The sequence below is a fragment of the Periplaneta americana genome, chromosome 15 (genome assembly GCF_040183065.1).
Source record: "Periplaneta americana isolate PAMFEO1 chromosome 15, P.americana_PAMFEO1_priV1, whole genome shotgun sequence".
Lineage (NCBI taxonomy): Eukaryota > Metazoa > Arthropoda > Insecta > Blattodea > Blattidae > Periplaneta > Periplaneta americana.
The window spans coordinates 62,186,711-62,200,856 of record NC_091131.1 but is presented as its reverse complement, the minus strand read 5'-3'; the positions used below and the strand labels follow the sequence as shown (position 1 = coordinate 62,200,856).

At 36.3% G+C, this 14,146-nt stretch overlaps 1 protein-coding gene across 1 annotated transcript in view; it reads left to right on the top strand.

Annotated features, from left to right (window-relative positions):
- LOC138715636 (trypsin-1-like) overlaps positions 1-2,609 on the top strand; it is a 75,615-nt gene extending 73,006 nt beyond the window's left edge. Inside the window, exon 8 of the mRNA XM_069848711.1 lies at positions 2,382-2,609. Within this exon, the coding sequence (XP_069704812.1) occupies positions 2,382-2,531 (150 nt within the window). The 3' untranslated portion in view covers positions 2,532-2,609. The remainder of the gene's footprint in view (positions 1-2,381) is intronic.
- Positions 2,610-14,146: the final 11,537 nt, after the last annotated feature.

The following is a 14,146-nucleotide window of genomic DNA, read 5'->3' as shown; positions in this document are numbered from 1 at the left end:
CATCTTTTTATTTTCTATTACATTCATAAAGCCTTCCATGATGTTCAATAAGAGGACTTATTATCAGAAAAATTTGTTAAGTTATGGTTTATTTAACGACGCTCGCAACTGCAGAGGTTATATCAGCGTCGCCGGATGTGCCGGAATTTTGTCCCGCAGGAGTTCTTTTACATGTCAGTAAATCTGCTGACATGAGCCTGTCGCATTTAAGCACACTAAATGCCATCGACCTGGCCCGGGATCGAACCCGAAACCTTGAGAAAAATTTGTCCCCTCACGTATTCTCTTCTGTTCACTTCTTTTATTTTAATATATTGTCTATACAGATGAAATCTACAAAAACAACAAAACGGCAAAGCATTCATTTGTTTTCTTGATCAGTGCCCACTCGAACTATTTGTTTCTCCCCTCATAATTAGCATCAAATTGCTATAACGCTGAATGCCAAATCCATTTTCTCAAGTCAGCAATTAGTAAATCGAGACAAGATGATTGGAGATTCACTTTCGTGCAACGCAATGAACAATCAAATAAATCAGATATTAAATGATTGGTGATCATAGACTGATTTAATTTGCATTTCTACAATCGGGCCTAAGGATCGCAACGGCAAAAGAAATTTCGAAGAGAACACATAAGGCTGAAGATTATCCTCATAGTGACCTACGAAAATGAAGTGGTGAAATGTCGTCATTAGTCATGCAGCTCAAAATGTCAACGCAGAGTAGAGCTGAGACGAGATGTTATGCCACCAACATGCGCGAAGTTTTAAATTGCCGGCCAGCAGGGTAGAGGAGTGGGGGTTGTTTGGGTTACGGTTCTCAAGCTCAGAGCGGCAGGCATATCCGTTTCATCTCTTTCTAAAAACATTAGTCTTACCTTAGTATCACCACTTTCCTACTCAAGAGTCCGAAGGTACCTAATGGAATTACGCCCGCTATTCCATCTTTATATTCTTATTCTCCGTCCGAATCAGACGACTGATCTGTGCTGGAATCAGATGTCCCTAAGTTTATGGAAATGTTCTCCAAAATACTGTCCATCACGTGCTCACTTTCAATGTAATTGTTCTCTACCTTCTTCACATAATCATACGCTGATATCCATTTTTGGAAGAAGCGATTGCAGAGTCAGCCTCTGCTTATGCGTAGCATAGAAATTATAGATGAGTCTTCTTATGACTTCCTCATGAAAACTGTCTACAGCTGCAACAATCTTCTTCTTCGGCTGTGATTTTTCCGGTCTGGAGAACAAATCTGCTGTTCCTGCATCAATATTTTTCCCTTCTTTCCTGATTCTTGCCAAGGTTCGCTTTGAAATACCAGTGGCAGCCAATACTCTTGCACACACGCTTTTCAATAGAATTGGTATTCCGTTTACAGCCTCTTCTGACATGAATTTCCATACATTGTATGCTATTTCATGTCCTTGACTATGAACTACTCAGTGATTTCCCACCTTAGACAATGCTATAATGAGGGCGGTCAGAAGGACAATGTTTTCAGTATTAGCAATAGCGGTAGTAGCAGAACGATCTGAACACTCGGAATGCTAGTAACCAACTAACCCAACACCCCTCCAGTTGAGTGTGAGGGCGAGTCCAAGCAAACGAACTAAAATGCGTCCCTTGCGCCGGTGCCATAACTTCTCGTCCGGGCTCTACTACCGACGTTTCCTCTAACATCTGCGTGCGGCTATGTGGCGCAAAAGTCCAGATTTTCTGAGGGACAATCCTTCTTCATGTGACAGAAGAAGTGACCTATTTCTTACGAAGATGGCATAAGCTCTTGAGATTGTTACTTGTTTCCACGTTTGATAGAATCTCTTAGAGCAGTGGTTATCAAATTCCTCATACTGTTGTCCATTAACCTGAAGTAATTAATCAAGACATCAAGAATCTCACTCAAAATAAACTTCCAGCGAGACCTGAGTCTCTTTATAAACTGTTTCTACAAATGAAGTTTTTTTCCCTTTTTGCAAGACTGTAATAAAATCGTGCATATTCAAAACATAATCGCATTCTGAATCAGGATACATTTCATACAAAATCAGCTTACTAGCTAGAAGAGCGTAAAATGGCCTTAGGTGTAGAATGCCTTTTGTTTCAGTTATTTATCCGTCTATAGTTACTGTAATGCACAGCATCACATGGAAACAATGTTCTCTGTGATAGATAACTTCTCCGTATCTCATCTGTTATAACTAACCTGTGTCACAGAGCACAGTATTTTGCTTCTTGCCCTGTTATATCCCATTAATGGCTCATGGAATGTGCTTATCTAACATTAAACATTCTAAAATAATAAAAATAAATAAAAAACAAATAATTAAAGACAAATTAGTAGATCGAGTACAAATTGATTCGCATGTTTCTGTTTCAGGGCAACTATGGATCACCCTTCATCGTGGACGGGAAACTCGCGGGCATGGTGTCCTGGGGAAAGGGATGTGGAACTGAAGGCAATCCCATTGTATATACTGAGATATCATATTACTACAACTGGCTGAAAAATGTCATCGCTGAAGGCTGAAAAATGTCACCACAGATGGCTGAAAAATGTCACCGATAATTAAAGTGCGACAGAGAATAAATAAGACATAGGCACATGCTTTATTGTTTTATTCCCCATGAAATTGGGAGCTCACTCCACCCTCAATCTCCTTACTCTTTACCCACGAAAACATGGGGTTTTATAAAACAAAGAACCTTAACACAGTTTACTGGGGTCAGTTCTTACAATATTCCTTATGGCTTAGTGAACTGTTCCCGCTCCCTTGTCCAGTTCTTTGTTTATTCTTGCACTATCGTATAATCACCGTCACTATTAGCAAAAAATATCGTAAGTTACTTCGCATGACGCTTTCGTTGAAATGATACCACTTACAAGTATGCTATCCGGGAAAGACTTCAATTTTTTTACATTCCTCTTTTACTGTTTCTTTCTATTTCTTATCCACTTTTCCAATTCATCAATGATAGTTGCTAACTTACTACCACTCAAATTGTTAACTAAACTACTTTTTTTTTTACATTTTGAAACTCTTGTTCTCTATTTTAGGGCGAAACTTTTAGTTTGCAGTAACAACGTTTCGGAAATAAACGCAATGTTATTTAGGTCATATTCATTCAGAAAAATCTCTGATAAATTAGCAGCGTTCCATTTTCTTCGCTCTATTTCCTAAATCCTCATTATTTAAACTAAGAGTATAATTTCAGGAATAATAATGTGAGTTTCAATGTGATGAAACACGAACATTGGGGCTACGATAAAGTTGATAGGAATAATAATAATAATAATAATAATAATAATAATATTATTATTATTATTATTATTATTATTATTATTATTATTATTATTATTGTCATTACCTACTTACAAATGGCTTTTAGAGAAACCAGACGTTCATTCCCGACCTCACATAAGCTCCTGAGAAAGTTTAATTCAGTCCCTACCATTATATCCCACCTGCCTCAAATCCATTTTAGTATTATATTCCCACCCACGTCTCGGTCCCCCCGGAGTTTTTTTTTCCTTCAGGTCTCCAAACTGACACATTATATGCATTTTCGGATTCATCTGTACGTGCTACATGCCCTGCCCAACTCAAACGTCTGGATTTAATGTTCCTAATTATGTCAAGTAAAAATACAATGCTTGCAATTGTGCATTGTGTAATTTTCTCCATTCTCCTATAACTACATCCCTCTTAATCCCAAATATTTTCTTAAGCACCTTATTCTCAAACATCCTTGCCTTCTGTTCCTATCTCAAAGTGAGAGTCTAAGTTTCACAACCATACAGAACAACCCGTAATGTAACTGTTTTATAAATTATAACTTTCAGGGTTTTTGATAGCAGACTGTATGACGAAAGCTTCTGAACCGAATAATAACAGGCATTTAAGTACCTCTCTAATGTCATTTACTGTATATTGGTTACTGTTGCTCCAAGATATTTGAATTTTTTCCACCTTTTCAAAGGATAAATTTCCAAATTTTTATATTTCCATTTCGTACAATGTTCTAGTCACGAGACATAATCATATACTTTGTTTTTTCGGGATTTAATTCCAAACATATCTTTTTTCTTACTTCAAGTAATATTTCCGTGATTTTTATACTAGTTTGTGGATTTACTCCTAACATATTCACGTCATCCGCATAGACAAGCAGCTGATGTAAACCGTTCAATTCCAAACCCTCTCTGTTATCCTGGACTTTCCTAATGGCATATTCTAGAGCAGCGTTAAAAAGTAAAGGTGATAGTGCATCTCCTTGCTTTAGCCAGCAGTGAATTGGAAAAGAATCCGACAGAAACTGGCCTATACGGACTGTGCTGTACGTTTCACTGAGACACATTTTAATTAACCGAATCGAACTAGTTTATTGGGAATACCACATTCAATGAGTATGTTACATAAAACTTCTCTCTTAACCAAGTCATATGTCTTTTTGAAATCTATGAATAACTGATGTACTGTGCCCTTATACTTCCAGTTTCCTTCAGTAGATTATCAATCGAATACAAAAATGTGATTACTAGTTGATCTAATACGCCTAAAACTACATTGATGATCCCCAATACTTTCATTTACATAATTATGGATTTAATCTCCTAAAGAAAATATTGGTCAATAAAAGTGATATTCCTCCAAAGTTACTACAGTTAGTGTTTTCCGCTTTCTTAAAGATAGGTACGATGACGGACTCATTCCATTGTTCTGGTACAATTTTCTTTTCGTAAATAGCAAGTACGTGCTTATAAATTTTACTAGATAATCCGTTTGTTCCCTCGTGTATTAATTATGCTGGAATTTAATCGATACCTAGGGACTTGGTAATTTTTTAGCTTCTCTATCGCAATTTCGACTTCAAAAAGTGTGGGTTCGGGTAATAAATGTCTCAGCTGTTTGTATTTGAATATCGTCCCGATTATTTCTATTTGGAGTATGTACATTTAGTGGTTGCCCAAAATAGTTTATCCAGTTGTTCAGGATGGAATGAGAGTCGGCAAGCAAGTCACCATTCCCATCCTTGAATGCGTTTCAATTGAGCTCTGCAGTGACATCCTATAAATTGATTTCGTGCATATGATACGTAGGTATACACATTCCCGATAGTACTGATAGCACGATAAATTAAGATCTACATTTTAATTCAAAATTGTTATATATGGACCCTAGAATTCCTACGGACGAAAAATGAAATTACTGTAGAAACTGCAATACAAAAAAAAAGTTAACAACTTGTCTTTTAGTTGTTATGTTACATCCACCGATCATCTCGCTCACCTTTGTCACTGGCATGGCATTCTGAATAATGATTCTTTAAATTCAACTTTTTTACATTCTGGAGTACCTTACAACAAATTATTATGTCATTGCCCCTATACTCCATCGGTCTTACTAATAAACCGAGTATAGTTTTTATACGAGACTTATGCAGCGTTGAGACAGAAAACGTTACTAATAAACCATGCATAAATGATGGATGTATAAACAATCTGTAACTATAAAATGGGAATTGCTTTGCAGTAGTTATATACACGAAACCGCTTGTTTAAGCGTTGTATATAGATAAAAAATGGCCGCCCCTCTAACAGCTGTTCGTATCAACTGTCATTTTATGATGATGGATGCCTTGTAACCACAGAAGAACACACCAAAGAGCACAGAATAATTAGAATAATATTGCTGTAGCTTGTACTCTTTGACCAAAATATAGTGTGGTAATCGATCAGAGCCAGTTGTACTATCGATTCTTAACACGGCACACCAAAGCGCTCTACCGGATGCAATAGAGAATCTCAGATATTCTATTGCCTTTCGTAATGAAGTAATGACGAAACTATGACGTAGCTGTGTAACAGTTATACTGTTATACACGATGTATGTAGTGATTACTAGTAAGGAATTTACACACGACGTATAAACGTGCTACTCATTGTATAAGTATAAGAGAGTTAAACGTCTGTATACAGAGTTTTTATTAGTAAGACCACATAAATATAAATAAATATTCGCACACCGATAGCAATAGTTATTTGATATGATGTTTTTCTGTCAGTCAACTTTACAATTCATAGTTATGATGTACCTTCACATTTCTGCTTTGCGATCCGCCATCCCTTTAATATATACAGCCCTTTTCTATTAACATATTCATTTGCCGAATATTTCTTGATTACTTTCTAATGTTCTCTTTTAACTGAATTGCTATATGTCCTTCATTATCTATCTTCTTCTATTCTCCCTCATACCAAGACTGTCTCCCTTCCATTTCTCGCTTACCTATTAAATACTGCATAGTCCTTCCTTAATTTGCATTATTTATTTATTTATTTTATTCTCTACTCTCAAATCTACCTACTCTCAATCATTATTTTCTCCTACATTAATTGTTGACTTTTCTCTTTTCTCTATTTTACAACACTTACATCACTTATTTTTTTCTCTCCTCTGTTTATTTACGTACAGACCTCTTTCTTTTCGCTTTACTCCTAAATTTCCTATTTTTTTACCTCTCTCCATATAGTATATTTTTTTCTATAATACTCCTACGGTTATAGTACCCGTGATACTACTCCCAACCCACAATATTGAAAAACATGAAATATCTAATTCACTTAAATACACTTCCAATTTCTCTCTCTTCACTTCACATTTGTTCAGATGTTTTTTTTTTCACTTTAATTCTCTTTTATTCATTGTTTGTTAGCCTATCTTATTACACTCTGACATTATCTTCTTACACTCAGCACTTTCTTCTCTGTTCCTATTCTACCACTTTTGCCACCCCTAACTTTCTTGCACTCACTCTTCTTCTTCGCTAATAATCTCTCCAAAGCCCTGTCTATTCTGTCCTCACAATCACTAATATTTGGTAGTCGCTTCTTTCCTTTCTTTCCTTCGCTCGTTCTCATCATGGCTTCTCTTGCATTTCCTCTATTAGTCTTGTCTATGCTTCTGACCTCAAACACTTCCAGCTGTTTCCCTAATCCTTCGTCCGCAGTATTTTGTATCTGTCTCACGTTTTGTTTTCCTCCTCGGTTTATTCTGGTCAGCCGTTTCGTACTCGAAGTAGGCGTCAGATACCGACATTGCACATCTCTCGTTTCTTTGATATTGAAGTTTTGTGTCGTTTGCATTTTTTCTTTCTTCCTAGCGCGCTGCCTTGACGTACGCATATTTTCACGTCACTGAACCTTCGTTTCACTGCACCTCGATTCATCTGGCTTTGCTCAATTTCAGTCCAAAACTCTGGTTTGTCACAATTCTTTTCACAGTATTCGAGAATGTAAACTTTATCATTAATTTTCGACTTATCCTCGATCATGATCGCAAAATGTCCTTTACTTCTCCGTGTTTTCAGATATGGTAACAATAATTTTCTCCTTCTTCTTACTTCGTAACTAAAATCATTTACAAAGCGCAATTTCGTTCCCCTCGCATTTTTCACTCTGTTCATAATCATTTCTTTTGCCCTTACATTTTGAAATTTCAGCAAAATTGGCCGTAATTTTCCCTTCCCCACTATATAAACTGCTTCTATATGGCCATCTATAGTCTATCTACTTCGAAAAGCTCCCAACCCACTCTTAGGACTGCATTGTAAGTTTCCTCTTCATACTCTCTTTCGTCCTCATTTATACCGAAAATGATCAAATTCTTCTTCCTCTGGTTATATTCTAAATCACTAATCTTCTTTTACAACTGGCTATTTAACTGTTGTAACTCTTCAATTCTTTTGTTGTTGTTGAAATCCTGTAACTGTAGTTTTATTTCGTGATTAATTTGTATGAATACTAACTTCATTTCTTCCTTAATTAATGCTCTCATCTCTTCACTCTTCACACTCGTTGGTCCCGGATTCACTTCAATTCCTCCCATTATTAATATTATCACTATGACTGCTCCAATCGTACAGTTTAGTTCTTTCTTCTCCCTACTCTCCCATCTTCTCTCTTCTTTAACTCTTCTTATGCTGAACCTTCCAATTCTTGATCTATACACATATAAATCCACACCCAATTTACTTTCGTATTTTATATATTTGTATATGTTATTACATGGTCTGTATTTTACTATATAGTAATATTGTTGTGCTGAATGAACATTCTTCAATTTTGTATAACTAAACTGAACTGCGCCTGACCACGAGCTTCTGCTCTTTCGAGCTGCAATGCCTAGTGTGAACGTAGTGTACTAAATAGATTAATAAATACATTTGAATTTGAAATAGGAAAAACGTGTGTTTCAGGCGACGGAAATGCGATTCTGTATAAATGTCAATAAAATCTATAAATTTCAAAAACTAAAAAAAAAAAAAAAGAAAAATAAATAAAATGAAATAAAGCTGTGTACAAAGTGCAACATTCATCTCCCCATATCCCAAAATAGAGATTTTGTCTTACTTCCTTCTGGCTTCTGAGGCAAGAGCTGTTACACGATTTAAAGGTGTCTTATGTAAGGAAATTATCTGGTTTCTTTTAAATTTTTTAATTGGTTATATTACAACGCTTTTTCAACTGCGATGATTATCTAGGTCTGAGTGAGATGAAGGTGATAATGCCGGCCAGGATCCAGTGCCGAAATTTATCCAGCATTTTCTCTTAATAGGCTGTGGAAAAACCTCAACCAGGTAACTTGTCCCAAATAAGATTTGAATGAGGGCTCGCTATTTCACGGTCAGGCGTGCTAACCGTTACTCCACAGCGGAGGACTTATCTGGTTTCAGAAAAATGGTTCTTAAAGGGATATTTGAGTCGCCTAGAATTAAACTGCACTGTCTTCAAATTATGAAATATGGAATTAAGGTAATATGTTTCAGAGCAGAATTGGGCAGGGACTGTGATGAACTGCTCGTTTTGAGTCAAGCTGGAATTTATCTGTTTTAGCTTTAGTAGTAAAATCACCGTTTGGAGTCTAACTGCACTAGTTTTTCGTCTTTTTTGACAAATAAGATTTCTGAATGAATTGTAGTTTGATTGTAGGCGACTCATTTAAAGCAAACCATACGTCTTAATGTTGCCACCACATTAGATAGTTATCTCACCTGTCGAAGAGGGGTCTCCCCTTGATTACAATCTCCTTGCAGCCAACAAATGAGATCGTAGAGAGAAATTCTTTAATGAAATTCATGACACCAGCATTCTAGAGATCTCCTGATTTGACACATCGTTTATATGAATTTTACCAATTTTCAGGTCTATCTTAACAAAAGGAATCCAATTGAAAGGTTACCTTTTTAAAAATGACTAAGTAATGGGTAAAGTATACGCGACGAATTTCAGTTATTTGCAACTTGTCCAATTGTCAGGGCAATATTGAACACAGAATCAGTATGTAGTGTCAAATTCTGAAAATAAGTTTAAATACCAAGACCACACGCGAACAGTGTCTTTATAGCTGAGAACAGACTTGCTTTTGCAATGTCTATTGCCACTTTCACAGAAGGTTAATCTTATAAAAGCGTATTGCGCAATACAAGAGGAATTTTACGCAACAGAGCTCGAGCAATATTCAATTTATTTTGAAACGAAGGATATAATCAATAATTTCAAACAGTTTACTGTCTAGATTTTATAACCTTGGCACATTTGTATACATTCGACTACTAGGAAAACCTGAAGGAAATTAAATTATTTTGTTGAAAGAGCCCAGAATTCGCCTAATGATCCGACGTCTTCCTTGTCAAAGAAAAGTCTATCCTTCTCGGATTATGTAAGATTTATGATTTACAAGAGTAGACTTTAGCCCTGCACTTCAATGCCGTATATTATTTATGAGGCAGCGTCATAATATTCAAATGCGTCAGGCGTGAAGAAATACAGTATAATAAAATGTTATTAGAAAAGACAATTTATTATATACCGAAGACAAAATCGAAACAGAAAATTATGCATAAACCAGAAGATTATCGAACTTAAATACTTACTTAAACTACACGACAAATTAAATTTCATGATTAATTAATAAACTACTAGTTACAATTGTGAATAAAATTATAATATATATATATATATATTGGGACACTGCGCGAAGTAAAATAAGACGTTTCACTTTGGCTCTGAAAGTGTTTAAGGTCGGGCAACCCCTAACGATCTAGGTAACGAATTCCAAGAACGGATAGTGTCTATTGTTAAAGATGAAGAATACGCGGCTGTTCTGTGTAGAGGGACTGACAAAGTTTCGTGTTGTGACCGTGGGACTGAAGCCGGATGGTCTATGGCGAGTCCTCGGCATCAACCCCTTTGATTTGATTACCCCCCACCTTTGATTTGATTACCTGGTTGGGTTTTGCGAGGTTTTCCCCAACCAAAAGGCAAATGCCGGGTAATATTTTGGCGAATCCTCGAACCTCACCTCATCTCACTACATCTCGCCAAAATATTGTAAAAAATTGCACAAAATTGTAAAAATTGTAGAAAATTACTAAATTGTAAAACTGTAAAAATTTGTAAAAATTGTAATTGTAATATTGTAGGCCTAAAAATTTTGACTTGTTCGACACCTTAAAGCTTCATTGCTCATGTAAGATCTATGGAATAAAATAAATTTATGAATGAATGAATGAATGAATGAATGAATGAATGAATGAATGAATGAATGAATGAATGAATGAATGAATGAATGAATGAATGAATGAATAAATGAATGAATGAATGAATGAAGATTATGATGTGTTGACAGATTATGAAATTGTGATGCAAAGTATTCAGGGGTTGATGTATGCAAAATCTGATAGAGAAGAGAAAGGCAATGCAAACTGCATCTGTCAGCCAACCGGAGCCAAGACAATTCATTCATTGAAGGACGGTGAGATAAAATTATAATCATAGAGATGGATATTACATATAAACCGAACACAGAGATTATGGAGGCGTTGTAATTTTTGAATCAGGTCAGAGCTGAGATTACTCAATAGAACATCGCAGTACTCGAATGGTGGCATGATAAGTGTCTGGAGTAAGACTTATTTTAATTTAAAAGGAAGAACTTTTTTTTATTCGTCGAAGTAAGTACGGTATAGAAAATACTGTTACGCCCCAGGGCTAAAGAACGCCCTGTAGCATAATTTCCTGTGGAGTATTAAATTTGAAACAGGAACAGTGTCAGCGGAACACACGGTCTTAAGATGCTTAACCAGCAGTATAGAGTCTTGTCGGGCGTGTGGTAAATCACTGTCTACAATGATTTGTATTCTTACGCCTCAGATCATTGCTGGACTAATCGGATTGGTCCAGTAGGACAAAGCATGTATTTTAATTGGTTAAAATTATATCACGCATTGTTCGAACTCTTTTCTTGCGCATAGTCTCATTACAGCGACTTATCACTATAATGCACTAAATCAAAATTAAATGTAAGAGATGTTTGATTAAGACGACATATGTAAGGACGTGAAATCACAAGTGTTTTTAAGCCCATCTCACCTGGTGGATGGCGTGGTCAGTACCCCGGGCGGGAAACGGATTACGAAACATAAAAGGTGTTGGTGAGAAGCAGTGTTGCCAATTCAGCGGTTTTCCCGCTAAATCTAGCTTTTTTTGGATAACCGTCTCGCGGGTAAAATTATATTATCCCGCTTAGCGGGAATACTAGCGGTTTTTAATATTTAAAGTTTCTGAAATTAATTCATATTAGCATTATTGACGGCTTTCATAATTACATTTAATTCGTTCAGTGTGTGTTTTGTGAAATAATGGATGTGTTAATGTAGTGATAATTCCATAGGCCTACTTTATGTTACTGTTAAAACCCGAAATCCGCCAAAATAAGTTTCAACTAGTAAAAACTAGTTTAAGCAAATAGAGATAGATAGGTTTTGTTTGGTAAAAGCCTAAAAAAAACCTAAGCAAACCAAACCTAACCTGTTATTGACTCTAGATCTTACAAAATTCGCTTTCTATCTATCTGCATTATCAAAACTAGTTTTTACTAGTTGAAACTAGGATTTCGGGTTTTAACGATAACATAGGCTATAATACAATAAGAATAATTGAAATATGTTGTGGCTGGATAAAAGTGATCAAAATTGCTTCATAGCGCCCCATTGGAAATGATAAAATTGTGCAATATTCGTTACATTGGCGGGTGGATGCTCACTTAAAATCTAGAGATATTTGTTAGATAATCGCGGGTTTTCGAAAGTCATCTAGCGGGATTATATGAACAACTGTTGGCAACACTGGTGAGAAGACGCGGCAGTCAGTGGAGATTGACGGAGAGTGTACATCGAATCTATTTTTTTTTTTCTTGGTGAGAAGAAACGGTAGCGGTGATGGCGTCGGTAGAGGAAAATGATATACCCTGTAAGTAGTTGTATTGTACATTTATAAATATATAATAAATTAGGTACAGTTTACAAGTTTGCAATCATTTCAGTGTAAGTTTAGTAATCATGTAGTTTTCCTATAGTATCCTGAGAGCTCCAGCTCTTCCAGCAAAATAGTTTTCCATTGTTGTGTACAATGGTGGTGTCAGAAATCCTGATGAGAAAGAGCAGAAGTCGAACGCAGTAGCCATCCGGCAAGCAAACAGTGCGACCTAAGTGATGGTCGCACAACAATACACTATCTACCAAAAATTAATTGGGCACCCAGGATTTTACGTGCTAGATGCCATGTTTCGGCGGCTACTATGCAGTGGTATGCAGACAATAATGTTCACCGGTTGGACTGGCCAGCACAGAGTCCTGATCTCAAACACATTGAGCACCCTTGGGACAAATTGGACCGGCGATTGAGGTTTCGGGAAATGCGGCCAACTTCCATTGTCCACAGTGTTGCCAATTCAGCGGTTTTCCTGCTAAATCTAGCTTTTTTGGATAATCGTTTCGCGGGTAAAATTATATCATCCCGCTTAGCGGGAATACTAGCGGTTTTTAATCTTTGAAGTTTCTGAAAAGAAAATATTCATATTAGCGTTATTGTTGTTTTTGCAAGTTTAATACCGATCGATTCTAACAATCGGACAGTAAAAAAAGTAAGTGTCGTGGCATTCTAATTAAACGTTAAACATCGAACACCTGCTGTCGCCGTGCACTAGTACTTCACATGATCAACAAAGACTTTATTAGAAATTACATACAGACTCAATTCAATTGCTTAAAGAATATTATTTGTGTAAGACGTGTACCATGACAGTGTTACTGTAACTATTACTCGTTTTATAAATATACCGGTACAATATCGTTAAATCTTTCTCTGTGCTATTTATCCGTAAATAATTGAGATGTGGGGCCTCAAGATCAGCAACGGTTTTTCGTAAAGAGTGGCTACGTGAAGTGTAACATAAAGACAAACACAATTGAATTCTGGAGCGAGGTAGCCATTTACAGGGACGCATCTAATATAAATTCTTTTCAAGAATTCGTTAATTTTATTGTTTTCTTGGTCTAATGCTCAAGTGAAGAGAATATTTTTTTTTTTTTTAGTTTGATGAATGTCGTGAAGTCTACGGAAACGGATGGGGACAGAATTAATGGATGGAATTCTGACAATACGGGCAGGTGTGGATCATGTGAACAATTGTTGCAAGAATTATCAGGTACCACCAGAGGTTTTGGAGAAAATAGGTACCTTGACTACTACAAAAATGAAAGTGGACAGGCTAGGAATAACTTACAACCCCGGGGACCTTTTCAAGAATTCGTTGATTTTATTGTTTTCTTGGTCTAATGCTCAAGTGAAGAGAATATTTTTTTTAGTATGATGAATGTCGTGAAGTCTACGGAAACGGATGGGGACAGAATTAATGGATGCAATTCTGACAATACGGGCAGGTGTGGATCATGTGAACAAGTGTTGCAAGAATTATAAGGTACCACCAGAGGTTTTGGAGAAAATAGGTACCTTGATTACTACAAAAATGAAAGTGGGCAGGCTAGGAATAACTTACAACCCCGGGGACCTCACAGTATTATATTCCTGCGTTAGAAGGTTCAGATGGAGATGATCCGGAGGAGCTGCTAATTTGAGTGAGTGATTTTTAAATTACATGTTTCTTATCAATACTAATTGCATGCGTATAAAATTGACTGTCTTACATTGTGCCGAAACGAAAGCTTCATTGACCAGCATCCGCGAAAGTCAAACTTGTGCGCTATACCACTTATTTTATTATTATTATTATTATTATTATT